General features: G+C 39.2%; 1 protein-coding gene across 3 annotated transcripts in view; it reads right to left on the bottom strand.

Annotated features, from left to right (window-relative positions):
- Positions 1–18,122, bottom strand: part of LOC125463418 (mitogen-activated protein kinase 12-like) — a 79,864-nt gene extending 61,742 nt beyond the window's left edge. For 2 of the 3 annotated variants that reach the window (XM_059654608.1, XM_059654610.1), the window contains exons 1-3: positions 17,633–18,122; positions 17,192–17,321; positions 9,463–9,521 (exon numbers count right to left, since the gene is read on the bottom strand). In XM_059654608.1, coding sequence (XP_059510591.1) covers positions 9,463–9,521; positions 17,192–17,321; positions 17,633–17,745 — 302 coding nt within the window. In that variant the 5' untranslated portion in view covers positions 17,746–18,122. The remainder of the gene's footprint in view (positions 1–9,462; positions 9,522–17,191; positions 17,322–17,632) is intronic. The other variant, XM_059654609.1, reaches the window with a different exon arrangement.
- Between the last annotated feature and the right edge of the window lie 1,413 nt (positions 18,123–19,535).

The raw sequence follows: 19,535 nt of genomic DNA, 5'->3' as shown, positions 1-19,535 counted from the left end.
TTGAAGGGAAAAACTAATTCAGATTCATAAAGGCTTTATTGAACACCAAGGCCTTGGCAATATGTTTTGTGGCACAGTAATATGAACCCAACGAGCTTGAAATGTATTGAACGTATAAAATGTTTTACAATCAACCGCTCAAGTAGCTGAGATGGAAATTTTAGTAACACATAGGTCAATGCTGTCCAGAGTCATCTATTTGCATGTTAAAACAGGAAGATCCAGAAAGCCTAGCTGCCACTTCGATACAGCTACAAAATAATTGTATTGCATAGTCTTTGTAAGCTGTGGGCTGAAATTGTCATGTGCATGTCAACTTGCAACGTTCCTTAACCAAGCAAAAATTAATGTTTGGCTGAGTTGAACCTTGAACATTATAATCAGGCTTAATGTCCATACTATTGTCTTGTAATCAAAATTTAAAGCGCTGTTAATATCAGTTGGTATTCTTAATTGCTCTTTGGTGCACACTCATCGATTGTTATTTCTGGGCATCAGATTCTTCCTTCCCAACATGTTACTACCATTGTGTAACAGTCAGGACTCACTGCATTGACTCTTAATTCAACTAATTCTACGTCAGGATCTGTGGAATTCATTTACTTCTGCTCTTATCTTCAGTTTTTTCCTTAAGAAGATCAAGCTACATGCCAATCCTTGGTACTTTCCGAGTTTCTTTGCTTTCCCTGCTATTTTTCCACCTTGTTAGGGCCCTGTATTGAGGACAGTTTTATAATACTTTCATGTGAACCTCTTGCCAATATTCAGGTCATTCCCCAGATGCTCACATTTGTATACCGGTGCCACAGAATAGAATTATTTAGGAAGCTGCTAAAAAATTAAGCCAAATTTATTTTAGGCCAGACAGACAAAAAGATTGATTGCTAGTGTAGTTTATTGCCATATCTGAGGAACTAACCTAAAAAAAAATCAAAATATTCTGGAAAAGGATCAGTATATCAGGATAAAACTGAACTTAAATTAGCATGAATACTTTTTTTATAATCAATAATTTATTGCATGGGTTGACAACTTGCTAAATTACAGAAGCAGAATATGCCCAATCCAGTTCAACAACAACTTATATTTATATAGAGCCATTCACATCATGAAAATCCTTAGGGCTCTTCACAGAATCATTATAAAACAAAGTATGACACCAAGCAACATAAAGAGATGTTAGGTCAGATGACCAAAAGCAGGGCCCAAAGAATTAGGCTTTAAAAACTGTCTTTAAGGAGAAAAGTGAGGAATATTGTCTGAGGGTTGCATCTATAGAGAACATTCTATTCAAACATTTGCTCACATGGGAATTTGAATGTAGCATCGAAAATTGTAACAGGAGTAGGGCATTTGGCTCTCTAAACTTGCTCTGCCATTCATATCATCCTGGCTGATCAACTGTGATACTGTATACTTCAGAACGTAAACAACTTTTCATTTGTTGCTTCTTTCAATCAAAACTCCATCTGAAATAAACTACTAAAAACGTATGCAGGAATTGAAAGCAATTAGCCATGTTTGAGAAAAGAAGGAATAAAGACTACATAAACAAAAACAAACACTGTTTTAACATCTGCTTGACAATTGGCTGCTTTAAGGCACAAGAACAACTGATTGCTCTGCAAAAGAACTTAAGTACTTAGTCACAGTTAAGGGGTGTCTTCAAACAGACAGTCCCTGCCAAATGTAACAAGGAACAAGGAAGCTACTTCTGATAAAAAGGTAAGCTGCAGCTTTGCAATATTGTGGATGAAGGAGTCTAAAAAATCAACAATGTCATTTCTTAGATCTGAAGGTTGAAAAAATTGTATGAGAGTCCAACACTAGAACTCTTCAGCAGCACAACTTAGAGGAACCACACTGTACAAGGATTAAACCTAGACAACAGAGGCAGACATGTTTGGTTGGAATCATAGCTAAATTTCACCTTTAATGGGCAATAGTTAAGATGAATTGTGAGACAACTTGCTTGAGGGGTCTTACTTTGGTTGTTACATACAATAAAGTTTTGCGTAATTAATTCATTACTTGATTATCTGTAAGATTTCTCAGTAACACCAAATTAAAGGTAGCTTGTGGTAATTTACCCATGAAACTACCAACTCAGTATCCTGTTCCTGCTTATGACCCATACCCTTTAGGCCTGTGAACTACCTCTACTTTGAAAAACGTTTAATGTTTTGGCCTCAACAGCTTTCTGTGGCAGAAGATTACATAGGCTTACCACGCGTCACCTGCAGACCGCAGTCAGTAAGGACAGGCAACAACACCTTGTCCATGATAATGCTCAACACCAGTGCTCTGCAAGGCTGCTTACTCAGCCCCTTACTATACTCCTTATACATTTATGGCTGTGTGGCCAAATTCTGCTCTGGCTCCATTTACAAACTTGCCAATGACACCACCGTGGTGGGTCGGATCTTAAACAATGAAAAGACAGAGTACAGAAAGAGATAGTTTAGTGGCATGGTGTAAAGAGAGCAATCTCTCCCCCAATGTCAGTGATACAAACCAGTTGGTCATTGACTTCAGGAAGCAGAGAGGAGGACATGCCTCTGTCAGTATCAGTGGTGCTGAGGTCGAGATGGTTGAGGGTTTCATTTTCCTAGAAACAAATATCAGCAAAAATCTGTCCTAGTTCATCCATGTCAATGCCATGATCAAGAAAGTACACTAATGCCTCTAATTCCTCAGAAGGCTAAGGACATGTCCACAATGAATCTTACTAATTTTTATAGATGCACCACTGAAAGCATCGTATTCGGATGTTTAGTGCAGCAACTGTTCTGCTCAATACCACGAAAATTTACAGACAGTTGTGAATGCAGCTCACTCTATCATGCAAACCAGCCTTCCATCCACTGGCTTTGTCTATGCTTCCCACTGCTTCAGAAAAGTGGCCACCATAATCAAAGACCCCTCCCACCCCAGTTATACTCTCTTTCACCCTCTTCCATCAGGCAGAAGATACAAAAGTTTGAAAACACGTACCAACAAATTCAAAAACAGCTTCTCCCTTGCTATTATCACACTTTTGAATGGACTTCTCATGTATTAGAGTTGATCTTTCTCTGCACCATCTCTATAGCTGTAACACTATATTCTGCATTCTGTCTTATTACCCTGATGTGTTTATGTAAAGTATGATTTGCCTGAATAGCAGGCAAAACAATAAATTTCACTATATCTCGGTACATATGACAATAACAAATCAACTTAAATCTTTGGGTGAAGACATTTCTCCTCATCTTTGCAATCTATCTTGTTATTTTGTTATTATTTCGTTTAAATAGCACTTGCTAGCTTTCCCTATAGAAGTAATTTTGACTGTGGGCTTGAACACCTGTTAAGCGGCTGTTCCAATTAATGATTCAAGTAACTTTAAAAACGACATGCTCTGTGTAAAGAATTAGGATGAAAAATCAATATGTAACTGCTTTCTGCATATGCTGCGACAGATCATGAACATTTGTGAATTTCTTTCAGTTTTACTCTTCTAGGTGTACATCTGCTTTTTGCAAAGCTTTAACTCGCTTCTGTTTCCCCTTTTGTTTTAGAAACTGTTTTCTTTCCCTTTCTCCCACTCCTGTTTCTTAGATTATTTTGATAGTCATTTCTCTGCTCTCAGAGCAAGGAATCAGGATCTCAAACCAAAGGGAGATAGTGTCGGAGTGGAATTGGTCCTGGGCATCCCTTGCAGAATCATAGCAAAGAAGGAACTTCAAAAATAGAAACCCCAGAGAAGATATGAAGCAAAATCAGGAAGAAAACCTGTGTCACAGAGAAACCATGTTATATTTAGGCTTGGAGTTTATGGTGGAAGCAGTCTAGTTTATATTTTACAAGAACACTTTAAAGCCTTTATTGACAAGAACAAAATTTTTTTAATTGGGTCATGCAAGACGTGACGTACATCTTTGGCTTAATATATCTGAATGTGTGATTATTGATTTAAAAATCTGATATGCACTCTCTGTTGTCATTTAACTTTATTGCTGGGTTGTGTTAGATGTAACATGTTAGGACATGTGACATTGTATATAAAGACTGGGGATAACTGTACACTTGGCTGTGGGAAATTGAAACATTTTCGGGAATATAATTTTTGTAACTCAATTAAGACACAATGAGATATTCATGTAAAAAGCAATTGTTTTCTATAGCAGATTATATAAACAGTATTTTCTATTTTTTACTTTGGTAGCCTTCTGTAATGTTAGTCTACACAAAGGGATGTATAGTGAAAGCAGCACTGGATCATACTAGAATGACTGAAGGGAATCGCTGGCTGAATCAGGGACTAATTTTCACCGCCTATTTTGTAAACTTTTTTAATGAGGTGGAACTAATGACTACGGCTAGCCCACACCAGTGTTTGTTTTTCATTGAAGGTAGACTTGATATTCCAACTATCTGTTTCGTTACAAGTGTTTTATGCAATGTGGAGTGGAATTCCTGTAAGTAGCAAAAGTGAGGAATTTTATCGTTCCGGGTAATGTAATTGGTCTTGAACAAAAACAACAATGTCAGTTAACATAACAACACAACCCTCAGTGCTGATAATGTATTAAACCAGACTGGATTCTAATAACAAAGTGTGAAGCTAGATGAACACAGAATCAGCTCTGATGAAGGGTCTAGGCCCAAAACGTCAGCTTTTGTGCTCCTGTGATGTTGCTTGGCCTGCTGTGTTCATCCAGCTTCACACTCTGTTATCGTGGATTCTCCTGCATCTGCAGTTCCCATTATCTCTGGATTCTAATAATGCTACAAGAAGAAGATATCAGCATTAGAAATTTAATCAGTCTGTGCAGTTCCCTTTTTTGCTAGAAAAGGGAATCTGATCTTATTCGCAAATACAAAACATATTTTCTCACAAATGAGTTACTTCGAGAAGATGTCAGTGTTGGTAATAAACATTTAAACTTCTTTACTTTCTCTTTTTCTCTCCTGAAGCTATGTTCGGCATGGGTTTAAGGGTAACAAAACTGTCCGTTGGAATATTGATAGAGTGAACCTTCTTTCTATATTAGCCTGGTCACTGATACCAGAATTTTAACAGGCAACCTGGGGTGAGTAGCGCTGTCTGCATGATACAGGGGTGCAACTTAAATCCACTAAAAAGGTCACTGTGTTAGAAAACCAAAATAACTTTTGGGAGCATTAGTTGGCACTTTGGAAAACTTGTGGAACTATCAGTTCCAATATTTAAACTATATCCAAACCTGTATCAAAACCAGTATAAACAGGATGCAAACAGCATTGTTGAATGAAATGGACATGCTGAAAAGCCTTTGAAGCCTAAAACTGTACAGCTGTATTCCTACCTATGTGAAAGTTTGTGCTCACAAGAACCTGTTCTAAGAGTGTTCCTTCATCACAGATGGCTTTCAAAATTTTGGAATTTGTTTCTGCCACCTTTGGCTTTACTCACCTTGCCCTATGTTTCCCTGCTGTCAGCCTTCACAGCAACACGGCAGCAAACGATGCAACTACCTTTGAGATCTGGTTGTGGACAACAATAGTAGAAGCAACACCGATAACCGCACTTGCCTTCTTCTGAGCCAAATGCCTCTCCGCTGAACAGAGTACCAAACTGAAGGAGTCAATCCTGCCAGCACAGGATCTACAACAGACGATCAGCTCCGTTGCCTTGACTGAGCAACAGGATATCAGGACTATCAGACTTACATGGCAAGATTATTGCTGACATCTTCAGTCTCCTGGAACAGGATCTCGCTCTCAATGGACCAAATGGGTACACAGTGCCAAGGGCCATAAAGGCACAGCCCCAAAAATCTTTACTTGAAGCTTCTCCATGGGATTTGCATCTGTATGATTTCACAATCTGCTGCTCACAGTACATTTTCCAACTCCAATTTGCCAGAACTATCACTTGCATCCACTGTACTAATGATGGGGCTAGTCAGAACCAGACAGCTCTCATAATTGCAGCACTGGCTGGACTGCTGGGTCAAAGGAGTTATTGAGTACACACACACATGGCAGTCAAGTTACCCTGACATCAATCAGCAGAACTGGTCAATCAGAAGGGATACTACTCTATCAATATTCAGCTGCCATGTGACCACAGGAGGATTCCTCTGCCTGTTGGAGGAAGGTATCCAATCAGCTGTCATGATGCTTTTATTCTGTGCCAGTCACACCTTCCACAGATCCTCACACCTCCACACACCTCCAGGCAGAGTCAGTAGATATGGCATTAAGAGACAAGGACTACCCTTTAAGGACTAGGCTGATGAACTTAGTGAGAACTCTACTATTGATGCAGACAAAATATACAACTGGAGACATATTTGTTGTCGTATGTAATGATTCCAAAAGAGGTAATATTAAAGTTGCAGTAGCTCCATTCAAGCTGAATATGTTACATACATCTGTAGCTGGAGACAGTGAAATGTATGGTAGGCTTCCTAGGGAACAGTCGTATTATTACAGCTCCCATAAGTTCTAATAATTATGCCTGGCTAGGGTGCCATTGCACTTATTGTTACCATGTAATAAGCCATCTTATTAACTAAGATCAGTGATTCCTACACCAAAATTAAAAGTTCCTTGCTGTCTACCTTATCGGTGTCCTCATTACTTTATACACCTTAATCTTGTCCTTCCTCAGTCTCCTCTGCTCAAAGGTTAAAAACTCCCAGTCTGTCCAAACTTTCTTCAAAACTGAAGCTCTCCAGGCCATGCAACATTCTGGTAAATCGCCTCTGCACCCTTTCCAGAATTATCACATCCTTCTGATAATGTGGATTCCAGAATTGAAAACAACTCTTAAGTTGTGGCCTAACCAACATTTGAAAGTTCCAGGCTAATAAAGGCAAGCATTTCCTATGCCTTCTTAACCACGTTGTCCACCTGTCTCATTACTTTTAGGGGCATGTGCACCAAAGTCTCTCTGATCCTTGATGCTTCTCTGGGTCTGACTTTGAGCTCACCCCATAACATGAAGGGTGGGCAATACGGAATCACATGCTTGGCCAAAATATATAATTAAATAATTAAGGGGCATTCTTAAAGCTTTTTAAATGCTTAACTGAGTCCAATATTTATTTTCTCTCACTGTCAAATGATTGCATGGACTGGTGGACAGGAGTGGGCTGCCTGCTTATCTTAAAGGTTTTAAAGTGGTAGGAAAGGAGTGGGAGTTCTATCTTTGTAGCATGTTCTTTGTCCAATGGGGGCATTATCTTAGAAGGTAGTATCTGCAACCCCTCCCTGCCTTCCTTTCTGTCTATTCTTGAAAACCGCCATACCCATCCAACCCTTCCCTCACAGGGGTAAGCAATCTCCACCCAATATCCCTGAATTACTTCACTCCCCAATCCATCATACCATCCATAACGGGACTAAGTGCGGTGCTGGTGGTGCCATCTACTGACCTCTGGTGCTGCCAGGACTATTTGAACTGTCAGTCAACTATAGTGGCTTAGCATTCCCTTCCTAGTGAGGGGCAGAAGTCCAACTCCCTGCACTTCAGTCCACTGCTACTTTCTGGTCTGACAGACTGACTTTCCTTTGGGTGGCAAGTAGTCAGATCCCAAACCCCAATTTCCTGCCCTTAATTCCAACTGTAGCATTACACTAGTCTGTCACCATTCCTTGCTCCCAGATGCAGTGCCCCATGTATGAAACCAACAGTACTGTTTAATGCTACTTATGTCTTTTTCCCACCTTTTAAAGAAACATGTCTTTCTATCTGTAACTGTCTTTCTCCTCCATTTCGTTAAAAAGCTTGCATGCAACTCCATCCCATGTTCTTTATTGCACCATATCTAATATTTCACTTCACCTCTTTCAAACTATATTTGCCATTTTTTTGCCCACCTCCCTTAAGTTATCCAATTCTTTTCACTGGTTCTCAAATCCAATCTGACCATCAGCAAATTTCCTTTTAATAGTACACTACTGCCTCATGCATTTGTTTGTGTGGAAAATAATTCAAAAATGTCATTGACTGTTACAATTAATATAACATTCCTGATATAATTTTAAGATCTTCAAACAATATTGCTAAAATGATGAGCGACTTACCACAAAGAAATTTATTGTAGATTACAATGGAGCTTTCACAGAGACTAAAAATAATTTATTATAAACAAATTTCCAATGTTTTTACAATTACATCATTAGCCATTTGCAATTAAAGAATAACCTGCTCTTCCAACACAGACACTACAAGCAGCTCAGGTGACATTTGACTTGCTCCCAGACCTCTTAAAAATTTAAAATATGATTGGATTTTACAAGCTCAAAGATTTTTAACTTTTTAAACCTCAAATATTTTATTTTTGTGTTCTTGCAACTCTGAATTGCGAATTATTTTCAGAATGTGTCTTTTACTTAATTTTATTAAATTGGTATTATAGGACGGAGAAAGGATTGTAGTTGGTAACCAGGCAATTTAAGTAAATGTGATCAGGGTATATGCAAAATTTAACTGGAATGCAAACTTTGAGAAGAGAGCATTTGATACAGTACACAGTCATTCCTGTACATATGGTGAAGAACGCACATTATATTACATTATCCATTTCTTGATAAATTTAACAAACCCAAGGCTCAAGGGGAATTAGTATTATTGATAAATATGAAACAGAAAGAGTTACAAGGCCAAATACAATTGCAAATAAGCAGTCAAAACAATGGAAAATAGTTACAATTTAACACGGCTGAAAAACCCAGAAGAATGTCAGGTCAGGAACACAACACGATTCCAGCCACTTACAAATTTAAAACAGGCAGGCTTGCAGATGAGAGAGAAACCCTTGTGGGGAGACTAATTAAGTAACATACTAAATCCCAAATTTAATATCAAACTAAACACAGGTTTCTGGCTTTAACAGCTAACATGAATTTCTTGAGCTGTGTGGAGCCCATCAGTATCAACCTGGAGCAAATACAGCAAGAAATGAATCAATGAAAATAACAGGCTAGGAAGCCTTCAAAGGCTGGACCTGAATAATTTCAGCTCCAGTTAGGCGAAAGGCTGCTACTCATTGCATGTTTTTCTTTCACCTGGAATACCTGTGTAGAAATCAAAAGCTGGAACCCTGGTCAACTTTCCTTTTCTCAGCTTCACAAAAGATGGTCATTTGTAATGATCTAACTGTTATTCATATCAAGGTTAAACACCTGATCACAAAAAAGGAACCTTCCTGTTCTGTAAAGTTGCATGATGCAATTAGACATTACGCCATCAGAACAATTCAAAACTTTCTTTGCCTTTTTTGTCTATAAATTGCTCCAATTTAGTTGACAGGAGAATAGCTTTCTGTGGCAGTATACACTCCCTTGTTCATTTTGACCAGGGCTAGAAAGTTGTGTTTTGTCCTTGTAACTTTCTTACAAATATAAAATGTGGAAACTCAACTCAGGTTACTTTGGGACGCGAATGTTAATATTTTTGTTCAGAACAAATTCTCGATAAGGACTTACAAATCGTTTAGTTTCTCCAGAGACAGATCTGGCGTGAAAACATCCAACAGACCAATTACCTAGAGAGAAAACAGAATATGTTTATAGTCAATTTATGATTTATTCAGATCATCATCCGTTACATCTGAAAAGAATGGTAAACAAAAGACAAATCATAGGAAATGTTTCTTCAGTTATCAAAAAAATGTATTTATTCCTGAAACACTTATTTTTACTGCACTTCAAAGGGTTCTGCCTTTATGAAAAAGTGCGTGTAAACTAAACAAAAAATGTTTGTCAAATGTACAATAGTAGCACACACCAGAGTGAAATCAGAAGTTTAATCTGTGCTCGAAATATATTACTCTCTTGTTGAAGAATCTTGTTGAAAATGATACAGGACCCTTACGGGGCTCTTCTCATCCTTTGCAAAATAACAGGCTGCATGCTTTCTCGACAAAGAGTTATACATTTGCCTTCCTCAGTCGACAAAACCAGCAAAACTGAATTTTCAGACGTTTTCTATTTTATCAGAAATAAGTTGGGCTGCCAATTCACTATCGTCCATCTGCACTGTTGCACAAGCTAATTTTATTCACACAATAGCTTTTCAAGAGTTATTTTTTACACAAATATTAAAGATTCAAAGATTTAAAGAAGATCAACACTAAAATTATTGTTCATATAGATAGATATGCACACATTTCTTATTGTACCAACAATACCATGAGGTGGCTGGCTTAGATGTGTTAATGAATCTAGTCAGGCTGTTGAGTAAAATTATACAAAATGCTGAAGAAACTCAGTATGTCTGGCAGCATCTATGAAAAGAGAAACTGAGTTAACATATCCAGTCCTGTAAGATTCTTCTGCTGAAGAGGAATATATTGGCCTTGAATTATTGTATGTTTTTGTCTCCATAGATGTGTCTGCTCCTGTCCCCCACATCCCGCACTGAGTTTATCCATTACTTTCTGTTCTTATTTCAGATCTGTAAATATTTTGCTTTTCTAAAAAAAAAATCACTCATGGGGTGTGGACATCACTGGCTGGCCAGCGTTTATTGCGTGCCTCTGGTTGCCCTTGGGAAGGTAGAGGTGAGCTGCCTTCTTGAACTGCTGTAGTCCATGTGCTGGAAGACAATCCACATTGCTGGTAGGAAGGAATTTCAGGATTTTAACCCAGTGACAGTGAAGAAATGGCAATATAGTTCCAGGTCAACATTGTAAGTGGCTTGGGAGGGGATCTTGCAAGTGGTGGTGTTCCCACATATTTGCTGCCCTTGATGTTCTAGTTGGAAGTGATCGTGGATTTGGGAGGTGCTGTCTGAGGGTATTTGGTGAGTTTCTGCAGTGCATCTTGTAGATAGTACACGCTGCTGCTAGTGAGCATTGGTAGTAGAAGGAGTGGATGTTTATGGATGTGGTGCCAATCAAGCAGGCTGCTTTGTCCTGGATGGTGTCAAGTTTCTTGAGTGCTGTTGTAGCTTCACCCATCCAAGCAAGTGGGGAGTATTCCATCACACTCCTGACATGTGCCTGACAGATGGTGGACAGGCTGTGGTGAGTCAGGAAGTGAGAGTTATTGGCGCCAGTTTTCCTAGTTTCTGACCTGTCCTTGCAGCTACTGTGTTTATGTGGTGAGTCTACTTGAATTTTTGGTCAATGGTAACCCTCAGGATGTTGCTAAATGATCTGGTTATAACCGTACAACTTTACTTTAGCTCTGTCACAATGCTGGGTTCAGTAACAATATCAAATTAACTTCTCTCAATAACGTCATTGAATCCCATTGGTTAATGAATGCAGATTCAAACCCCTGTCAACCTGGTTCTGGACAGAGGGCATCTGGGCTTCTTGTACTGAGCTACTTACATATCCTGGAGGTATTCCCAGTCAGCTCACCAAAATTTTCACCTTATTGTAGTTCAGCGAGACTAGCAGGGTGAACTCACTGAATGTAATTCTGTGATTCTCCTCCTACCCCCTCAAAGGGTCATATCAGGGCTTCCTCAAGGAACCAAGCTTACTCCACTTCTCTTTCTAATCTTTGTGCAACTCAGTGCTATCACCTGATGGCATTAGGTCAGCTTCTGCAAATATTCTAATAATATCTAGATTTCACATTCAATCATGTTCCTTCACTCCTTAAATCAGCGAAACCACCTGAGAGTAACTTATTAATTCCCTCCCAATTCATTCAACTGAGCTTTGCGAAGGCTGAAGCTATCTTTTCTGACTCAAGCCAAATATTTTGTTTGCTTTCACTGACTCATCCTTACGCCTTCTTGTTTGCTTAGGTTGAACTAGAAAGTGCACAACTTCCGCATCCTGTTTTGACTTGCAGCTGAGTTTCAGTCATTATATTGACATCAATACTGCTTACTTCCACTATCACAACATTGTCCTCTTCCTCTCCTACCTGCTCTCTACTCTCTTCCTGCTTCCACAGCATTATTTCTTGCAGCTTAGCAATCTATTCTTGCAAAAACACCCTGATTTCTCAATTGTATGGTTCTCCTGGGTTACATCATTCGAAAGCACAGTTTCTATGTAAACACTCGACAAGAACCAGCTCTTCCTCACCACCCTTCTCTTGACACCTCCACTGTCTATAGTTTGTGACAGTAATTTGTTCAACATCCAGTACTGGTTGACCAGGAATTTTCTCCAGTTACATTTCAGGAAGATTGAGGCCACTGTCTACAATCTCTGCCACAAACTTTATTTCCTGTCCACTGACTTCATTCCTCTCCTTAATAACTGTCAGAAGCTGAATCAGACAGTTCACCATCTTGGTGTCACATTAGCTTCCAAAATGAGTTTCCGCCCACATATCCTCACCATCGCCAAGGCTGTCCATTCCACATTTTGTGAAAGAAGAGGCACATTCACTTATATAACACATTTTATGACCACAGCAAGTGCCAAAGCACTTTACAGCTAAAAACTGAACCGCAATTTGTCGACTGCTGAAGTCATTGTCTGTACCTTTGTTAACTCTAGTAGTGATGATTCCAGCGCAGTCCTGACCAAACTCCCAGCTTTCAAACTTGAGATCATCTAAAACTTCACTGCCCAAATTCAAATCAAACCAAGTCCTGTTCTTCGATCTCTCTTATGCTCAATGATCTACACTGACAGCCAGATGAACAATGCATTGAATTTTAAAATTCATCCTCATTTTTAAATTTCCCTGTGGCTTTGCATTTTGCTATCCCTATAATTTTCTCTATCTTCTGTAATATACACAGTGGTAGATGTTTAGAACTCTCTTCCACAAATGGCAGTAGATGCTACTCAGATGTTAGTTTAAAATCTGAGATAGATAATCCTTTTTAAGCAAAAAAGTATTAAGGCACATGAGACAAAGGTACACGGAGTTTGGGCATAATTCAGCCACGACCACATTAAATGGTGGGACAGGCTCAATGGGCTGAATGGACTATTTCTGGTGATATGTTTCAATAATTTTATTCCTTCAATGATTGATTCCTGCAGGTCCTTGATTTCAGTCAGTCCCTCCCTAAACCCTTCTATCTTTTTGATTCTCTTTCCTTCTTTAAGATGCGCATTAAGACCTAACTTTTTGACTGTGCTTTTGGCCATCTGCCCTATTTATCTCCCTGTGTGGCTCAGTGATTAAACTTTGTTTGGTAACATTGCTGTGAAGCTGTTTCTCCTGTTTTTCTACATTGAAGGCACTGCTCAAACATGCTAATATAAGCACAAAGAACTACAGATGCTGCAAATCTGAAACAAAAACAGAATGCTGAAGAAACACAGCAGGTCTGCAGAGAGAAAACTGAGTTAACATTTCAGGTTCAGTGACCCTTTGCCAGAACTACTGTTACTGTACAAATACAAGTTGTTTTCGTTAGTTAATCAAACCTTCAGTCACTTTTCTCAACACACTCTGAGTATTGGATTGACCCTTTTTCCTTTATTTTTCAGCGAAGTGTACAAATTTCAAGCAGTTGTAGTATAGTTGTTAATTGTTGATCTGATGTTTCGATGAATAATTAATACACAAGCATCAAAGGAACGAACATGTATAATTAATTTGCTTGAATTGACACGACACATAAGCGATTACAAAACTTTACCCTAAAAAATAAGCACTGAGTCAATTAAATGGATTTATTTTGCTCTAAGATGATGACTGATTTTGCACTTTTGATATTCAGCTTCTTCACTTCAGCTTCTGTTAAAAAGAAGTATTTCACTTCCACGCAGCAATTTTTTTTTGAGGCTTTGTGTCCCCCCCACCCCACCTCTACTTTTCAAAAGCTCTACGCCATTGTGTGACTGGTAGCACAAGTGTGGGAACAGCTTGAAACAACAAGTATGTTACTATGGCAACAGTGTGTGGATCCTGAACACCGCTACCTAACGGGACAGAACAAAGAAGTTGGTACTGTCTTTCTAAAGGCTGTGAAGACCTTGCACAAAAATGTTTTGCTAATTGAATTTCAATGGTGACGCTGCTGTTTCAGCTCAGTGTATAACCAAACCATTCTGAGTGTAACAATTTTGTTTGTGTATCCAGTTGAAACTTCTGTAATAAAAGACATTAGATTGTCTGAAATGAATTAATTTTAATTTTTACTGCCTAACTAAAAAGGCACACAATTTTAAACCTCATACATAACAATGACAATGTCACAATGGACAGCATTCTGTTCCAGCTGAGGAAATGTTTTAGAAAAGCTGTCCTATTTAATTTTGTGGGAGTTGGCACATAATATAAACAACTGACAAGATTAACAAGAGTTGAAAACAATGTTAATTTAAGTTAGAAGGCAAATTCAATACTTTAACTGGTTATGATTGTTTTCTTTCTTGTGCTAACTTTTTGAATTTGTATATTAAAATTGTAAATCCCAGGGTCATAACCAGTTGGGAACTAATTGTACAAAATAAAGAACTGTCATTGCTGTAGATCTGAAGTATATAAAAACAAATTGCTGGAGAAGCTCAGCAGGTTGATGTAACTGAATTCGAAACATTAACTCTGCTTTTTTTCTGCACAGATACTGCCAGACCTGTTGAGCTTCTCCAGCAATTTCTGTTTTAGTTGTGAACTAATTATGTTGTTTCGAAGGAGTTATTTGACCAAATTTGACCATTGAGTAAACTAATCTGTCAAGACTTAACAGAAAAAACTTTAATTACAGGGTGCTTTCCTTATCCATATTCCATTGTATTTGATAATAAGTCTCTTTCATTTCAAAGAAACCCTTAGCTGACATTAATAAATCAAAAAAAAATCAGTAACTGCAATTGTGACTTCCCATCATGCGGGACTAACAAGCAATGCCGTTCATGATAAGATAACAACGTGTAGAACTGGATGAACGCAGCTGGCCAAGCAGCATCATAGGAGCAGGAAAACTGATGTTTCAGGCCTAGGCTGTTTCTGAAGGAGGATTTAGGCCCAAAATGTCAGCTTTCCTGCTCCTCTGATGCTGCTTGGCCTGCTGTGTTCATCCAGCTCTACACCTTGTTATCTCAGATTCTCCGCTTTCTGCAGTTTCTACTATCTCTGAAATGCTTTTCATTGATCTGCACATTAGTCAATGTCATTCTGTCAAACTGGAAAAGACAGCTGAACCCACAGATGTAATCCAACAATTCACATGACACCTACAGAATATGTAAACATTAAAAACGATGAAATTATCCAGAAATGTTTGAAGTATTATGCATAGGAAGAAAGCGGCTGATAAATTACTTATTGATGAGATGGTTAATAACATGGTTGACCATTATCTAGGATATTATTAGGCTTTGTACTCAGTACACTGTTCATTGAAGAGTTGAATTTTGCGTCGAAGTGCTATCTATCACTGCAGCCAGACAATACTTTGAGCACTACAATACAACAGAAATAAGTACTTGAACAAAGGAGATGGCGCAAAGAAGTGTTGGGTCTTTGACCCCCAACCTATGAGGAATACTGTAGAAGCACAAACTTTGCACCCCCTAAAGATGACAGCATGTAAAAGTGAACAATATAGAAAAAGGAAGCCTGGAACATGAGCGCCTAAGCCATGAGACACTTTGGCATGATATTTGGAATTTAATCACATGAAAATATAGACTTATAAGTTGATTGGCAGAGGGAAGAACCCAGGAATGATTCAATATATTTTGGGTTGAGATGCTGACTGTGGATTCATTCAAGTTGGATAGATGGAGTACCACCCTTACTGGTCTCACTGATTAAGGGGAGGTGGTGAGGTAATACTAAGGTTACTGTATTAGTAATCTAGAACACTAGGCTAGAAGGTCTGGGGACATACATTCAGATTCAACCTCTGCAGATGATGAAATTCAGATTCAATAAACAAACTGAAATTTAAAAAGATAGCCTAATGCTGGCCAAGTAGCTACGTCAATTTTCAAAAATAACTCCACCTGGTTCGCCAATGTCCATGAAGAAAGGAATCTGCCATCCTTACTGGGCCTGGCTTACTTGTAACTCCAGATCCACAGCAATATGGTTATAGAGTCAGAGAGTTATACAGCATGGAAACAGACCTTCAGTCCAACCAGTCTATGCCAACCATAATTGCAAACTAAACTAGTCCCACCTGCCTGCGCTTGGCACATATCCCTCCAAACATTTCTTATTCATATACTTAGCTAAATACCTATTAAATATTGTAATTGTAGCCGCATCCATCACTTCCTCTTGAAGTTCATCCACACACGAACCATTCTCTGTGTAATAAAAAGCCCCTCATTTTTTTGTTTAAATCATTCTCCTCTCACCTTAAAAATAATGCTTTGTCTTGAAATCTGCCACCCTACGGAAAAGATGCCTCCCATTCTCCTTATCTATAGCCCTTATGATTTTATAAACCTTTATAAAGGTTGCCCCTCAACCTCCTGTGAAAAAAGTCCCAGCATATCCAGCTTCACCTTATAATTCAAATACTCCATTCCTGGTAATATCCTAGCAAATCTCTTCAGAACCCTCTTCAGCTTAGTAATATATTTCCTATAACAGGGAGGCCAGGGAGCACAGTACTCCAGAAGAGGCCTCATCAACATTCTGTGTAAACTTCAACATAATAGCCCAACATCTATACTCAAAAGTCCGAGCAATGCCTTCTTAACCGCCTTACATACATGTGATACAAACCTCAAAGAAGTATGTCTATGAACCCCTCGGTCTCTCTGTTCTACAACTACCTGAGGCCCTGGTTTTAAATGTGTAAGCAAGTTAACTCTTAACTACCCCCAGAAGAGTCTGAAGTCATCTTGCTGGACAAGAAACATTAAGTCTGATTTCCACTGATGCTACCAGACTTGTTCAGTTTCTCTAATATTCTCTGTATTTGCCACAGCAACGTGTATGACTCTCCACTGCTCTCTGGGCAATTAGGGATGGGCAATAAATGTTAGTCTATCCACGAAGAAAACAAAAATCTGATGACTTTGTTCCGTTTTCCCTTCCTCTCATCCATTACATTACTCCTCCCCTTCCTCAAATCGTTATGGGTAGCTAGCACTTACACACGGTCAACAATGGAATGAAAAATTGACCAGCAAAATCAAAACAGGATTATATAAGCAAACAAAGATTATTTAAGGCGTTTATTTTTCCAGAGATAAAACTAACAACCCTCCCATTTTATAAGGTGATATCGAAAATCGAAGATAAGAAATCTATTACAGTAGTGCAACTTCAATAAAACCCTGGTGTCACCATGTTTATACTTTTGAAATGATCATTCACTCACATTCTCGTGTTTCATGTGTTTCAATAGGCGAAGTTCCCGGTAAGCTCGTTTAGCAAATAACTCGGATTGAAAAGGTCGGTATAATTTCTTGATTGCTACTTTAGTGCCAGTTCGATTATCGATGGCTGAGCTGTGGGTCAAAAAAAAAATCAGAGATTGGTAAGAATGCATTTAGTGGCAAATATATCGCGAGTACACAATAACATATGGCAAGTTTTTTTTTGAGAACCCGGAAGAGCTGTGGGCCAGTTCACGACTTTTTCAGTTCACTCATTGTATTTAAATACATAGCGTTCGTTGAACGTGTATGTTTATGTGTATGTGTGTGCTTTTAAGCGTCAGATGAGGTGAAGAAATCATGTTGCCCATCACAGGGCAATTTTAAAAAAACTATCCGATCTCTTAAAACGAAACTGGGTAAGGAGATAAGATCCCACTTACCAAACACTTCCATAGGCTCCTGAGCCTACAGCAGCCAGCTCTGTGTATCTCTCCAGTACTTCCCAGGCTGTTTTATTAATCTCCTGGTAAGAGAAACCCTTTCTCGTTGTCATCGTAGCAATTTGGGACCCGCTCAGAATTATCCGAACAAGACGCTAGAAGCAAAAGTGTTAGTTTCTTCTACTTTTGTTTTCGTCCCAAAAGCCGCGAGTTTCAGAGCGCTGACCTCAGCTCCTTCACCCACCTTAAAACTGAGCTGAACGTGTTGAACTGGATGCTTTCATTGACTATCAATGAGTACAACTCTAGAGTAACTTAGAATAGTTCCCCTTTGTTCGGATTAGTGTGACTACTAGCTTCCTCTCTGTCTTTACTCCCTCTCTCTTTTCCCCCCTTCTGTAATATTCAATCGTTAGCTTCAAAGAAAAATCTTTGAACTTTATAAATCACGTGTTTGATCAGTATTTGCAGTGAGGTTGGTGTTTCGGGCGCTTTGAGTAAACATTGTCTATTGCCAGCAGCTGGATTGGAGACTGCCATCGCATGGAAGTAGTCGATCATAACAAGCCAGCTGCAAATGCTATTGCCAGAAACGGGGGGGGGCTGCAGAGAAAGTGAGATCTGCAGATGCTGGAGTCAGAGGTAATAGTGGGGAGTTAGATGAACACAGCTGGCCTGGCAGCATCAGAGGAACAGGAAAGCTGATGTTTCGGTCAGGACCCTTTGGTCAACTTTCCTGCTCCTCTTGTGCTGCCTGGTCTGCTGTGTTCCTCCAGCTCCACACTAAGATGCCGAAATCCAAGGTCGACAAGCAGGAGGCTGGAAGAACTCGGCAAGCCACGCAGCATCTGGAGGAAAGCAGGAGTCAATGTTTTGGGTATCACCCTTTGGTCCTGAAGCAGGGTAATATCTGAAATGTTGACTTCTTTCCTCCAGATGCTGCTTGGCTCACTGTGTTCTCCCAAACACCTGTTTTGTACACCAAATTCTACTGTCGCTGTGAACATTTTATAGAGGCTTCATAGCATCAAGTATTTCTGTAAACAGTATTAGAGTTGGTGATCAGTGCCACTTAAAACCAAAGTTTAAGTAGCACTATTCCTCATGTAAAATTTTTCCTCAACCTCCTCTCCACTGTTGATGTCCTGCTTTCTAATAAAGTCAGAATTCCAGTACTGCAAGATGGCTAGACGTGAAAGGATAAGGCTGACAACTTGTTTAGCCGTCAAGCATCAGCTATTTGGCTGGACCACCTAACAGTATGGAATCCTAGTCTTGGAAATCTGCTCCAGGGTTGTCCTGGAATTGAAGGATAATCTGTGGTTGCTTTTCTTGACTGCAGGCAATCTTCCTGCCTCTATCCTGTCTGCTCACCCTCACCAACAATGTCATGGAAGGACCTCGTGGAGGTCTGACACTCCGACTGACACAATCTCCTTATCTGGTGCTGCTGTCTCACTGCCTCCCACTACTCCAACTGACCAAACATCCTATAATACCCTCATGCCCTGATCCTGAATTCTCACTTTCTCTAGTCTCTTGATCACCCATAGTGTTTCCTGATCTCACTTTATTGATCAGACTCCCCTCCTCTTTCCTCAATCTTATTCCCACTAAACTGCTGATCAGCCAGTTTCCCCTCCTTGTTCCTTCCATCAGCAGATGTTGTAATTGTGATCAGGTAGCATAACGTTGACTTACTTCTAATGTCCTTTTTTTTCCTAATCCTATTGGCAGTTCGTTTCTCTCCAGTCAGTCAAATACCTTATGATATCATCACCTTCTATGTGGACCTTTTTTCAATGGATGGATGGAGATGCTAGGTTGCAGTGTCATCAGTTGAAAATCAGTATCTTTATGTGCCAACTTTCTCAAAGGAAATAACTAATGGAGAACATAAGCA

Source organism: Stegostoma tigrinum, chromosome 25 (genome assembly GCF_030684315.1).
Source record: "Stegostoma tigrinum isolate sSteTig4 chromosome 25, sSteTig4.hap1, whole genome shotgun sequence".
Classification (NCBI taxonomy): Eukaryota; Metazoa; Chordata; class Chondrichthyes; order Orectolobiformes; family Stegostomatidae; genus Stegostoma; species Stegostoma tigrinum.
The sequence above is the reverse complement of the archived record's forward strand: the minus strand, read 5'-3'. Positions and strand labels throughout refer to the sequence as shown.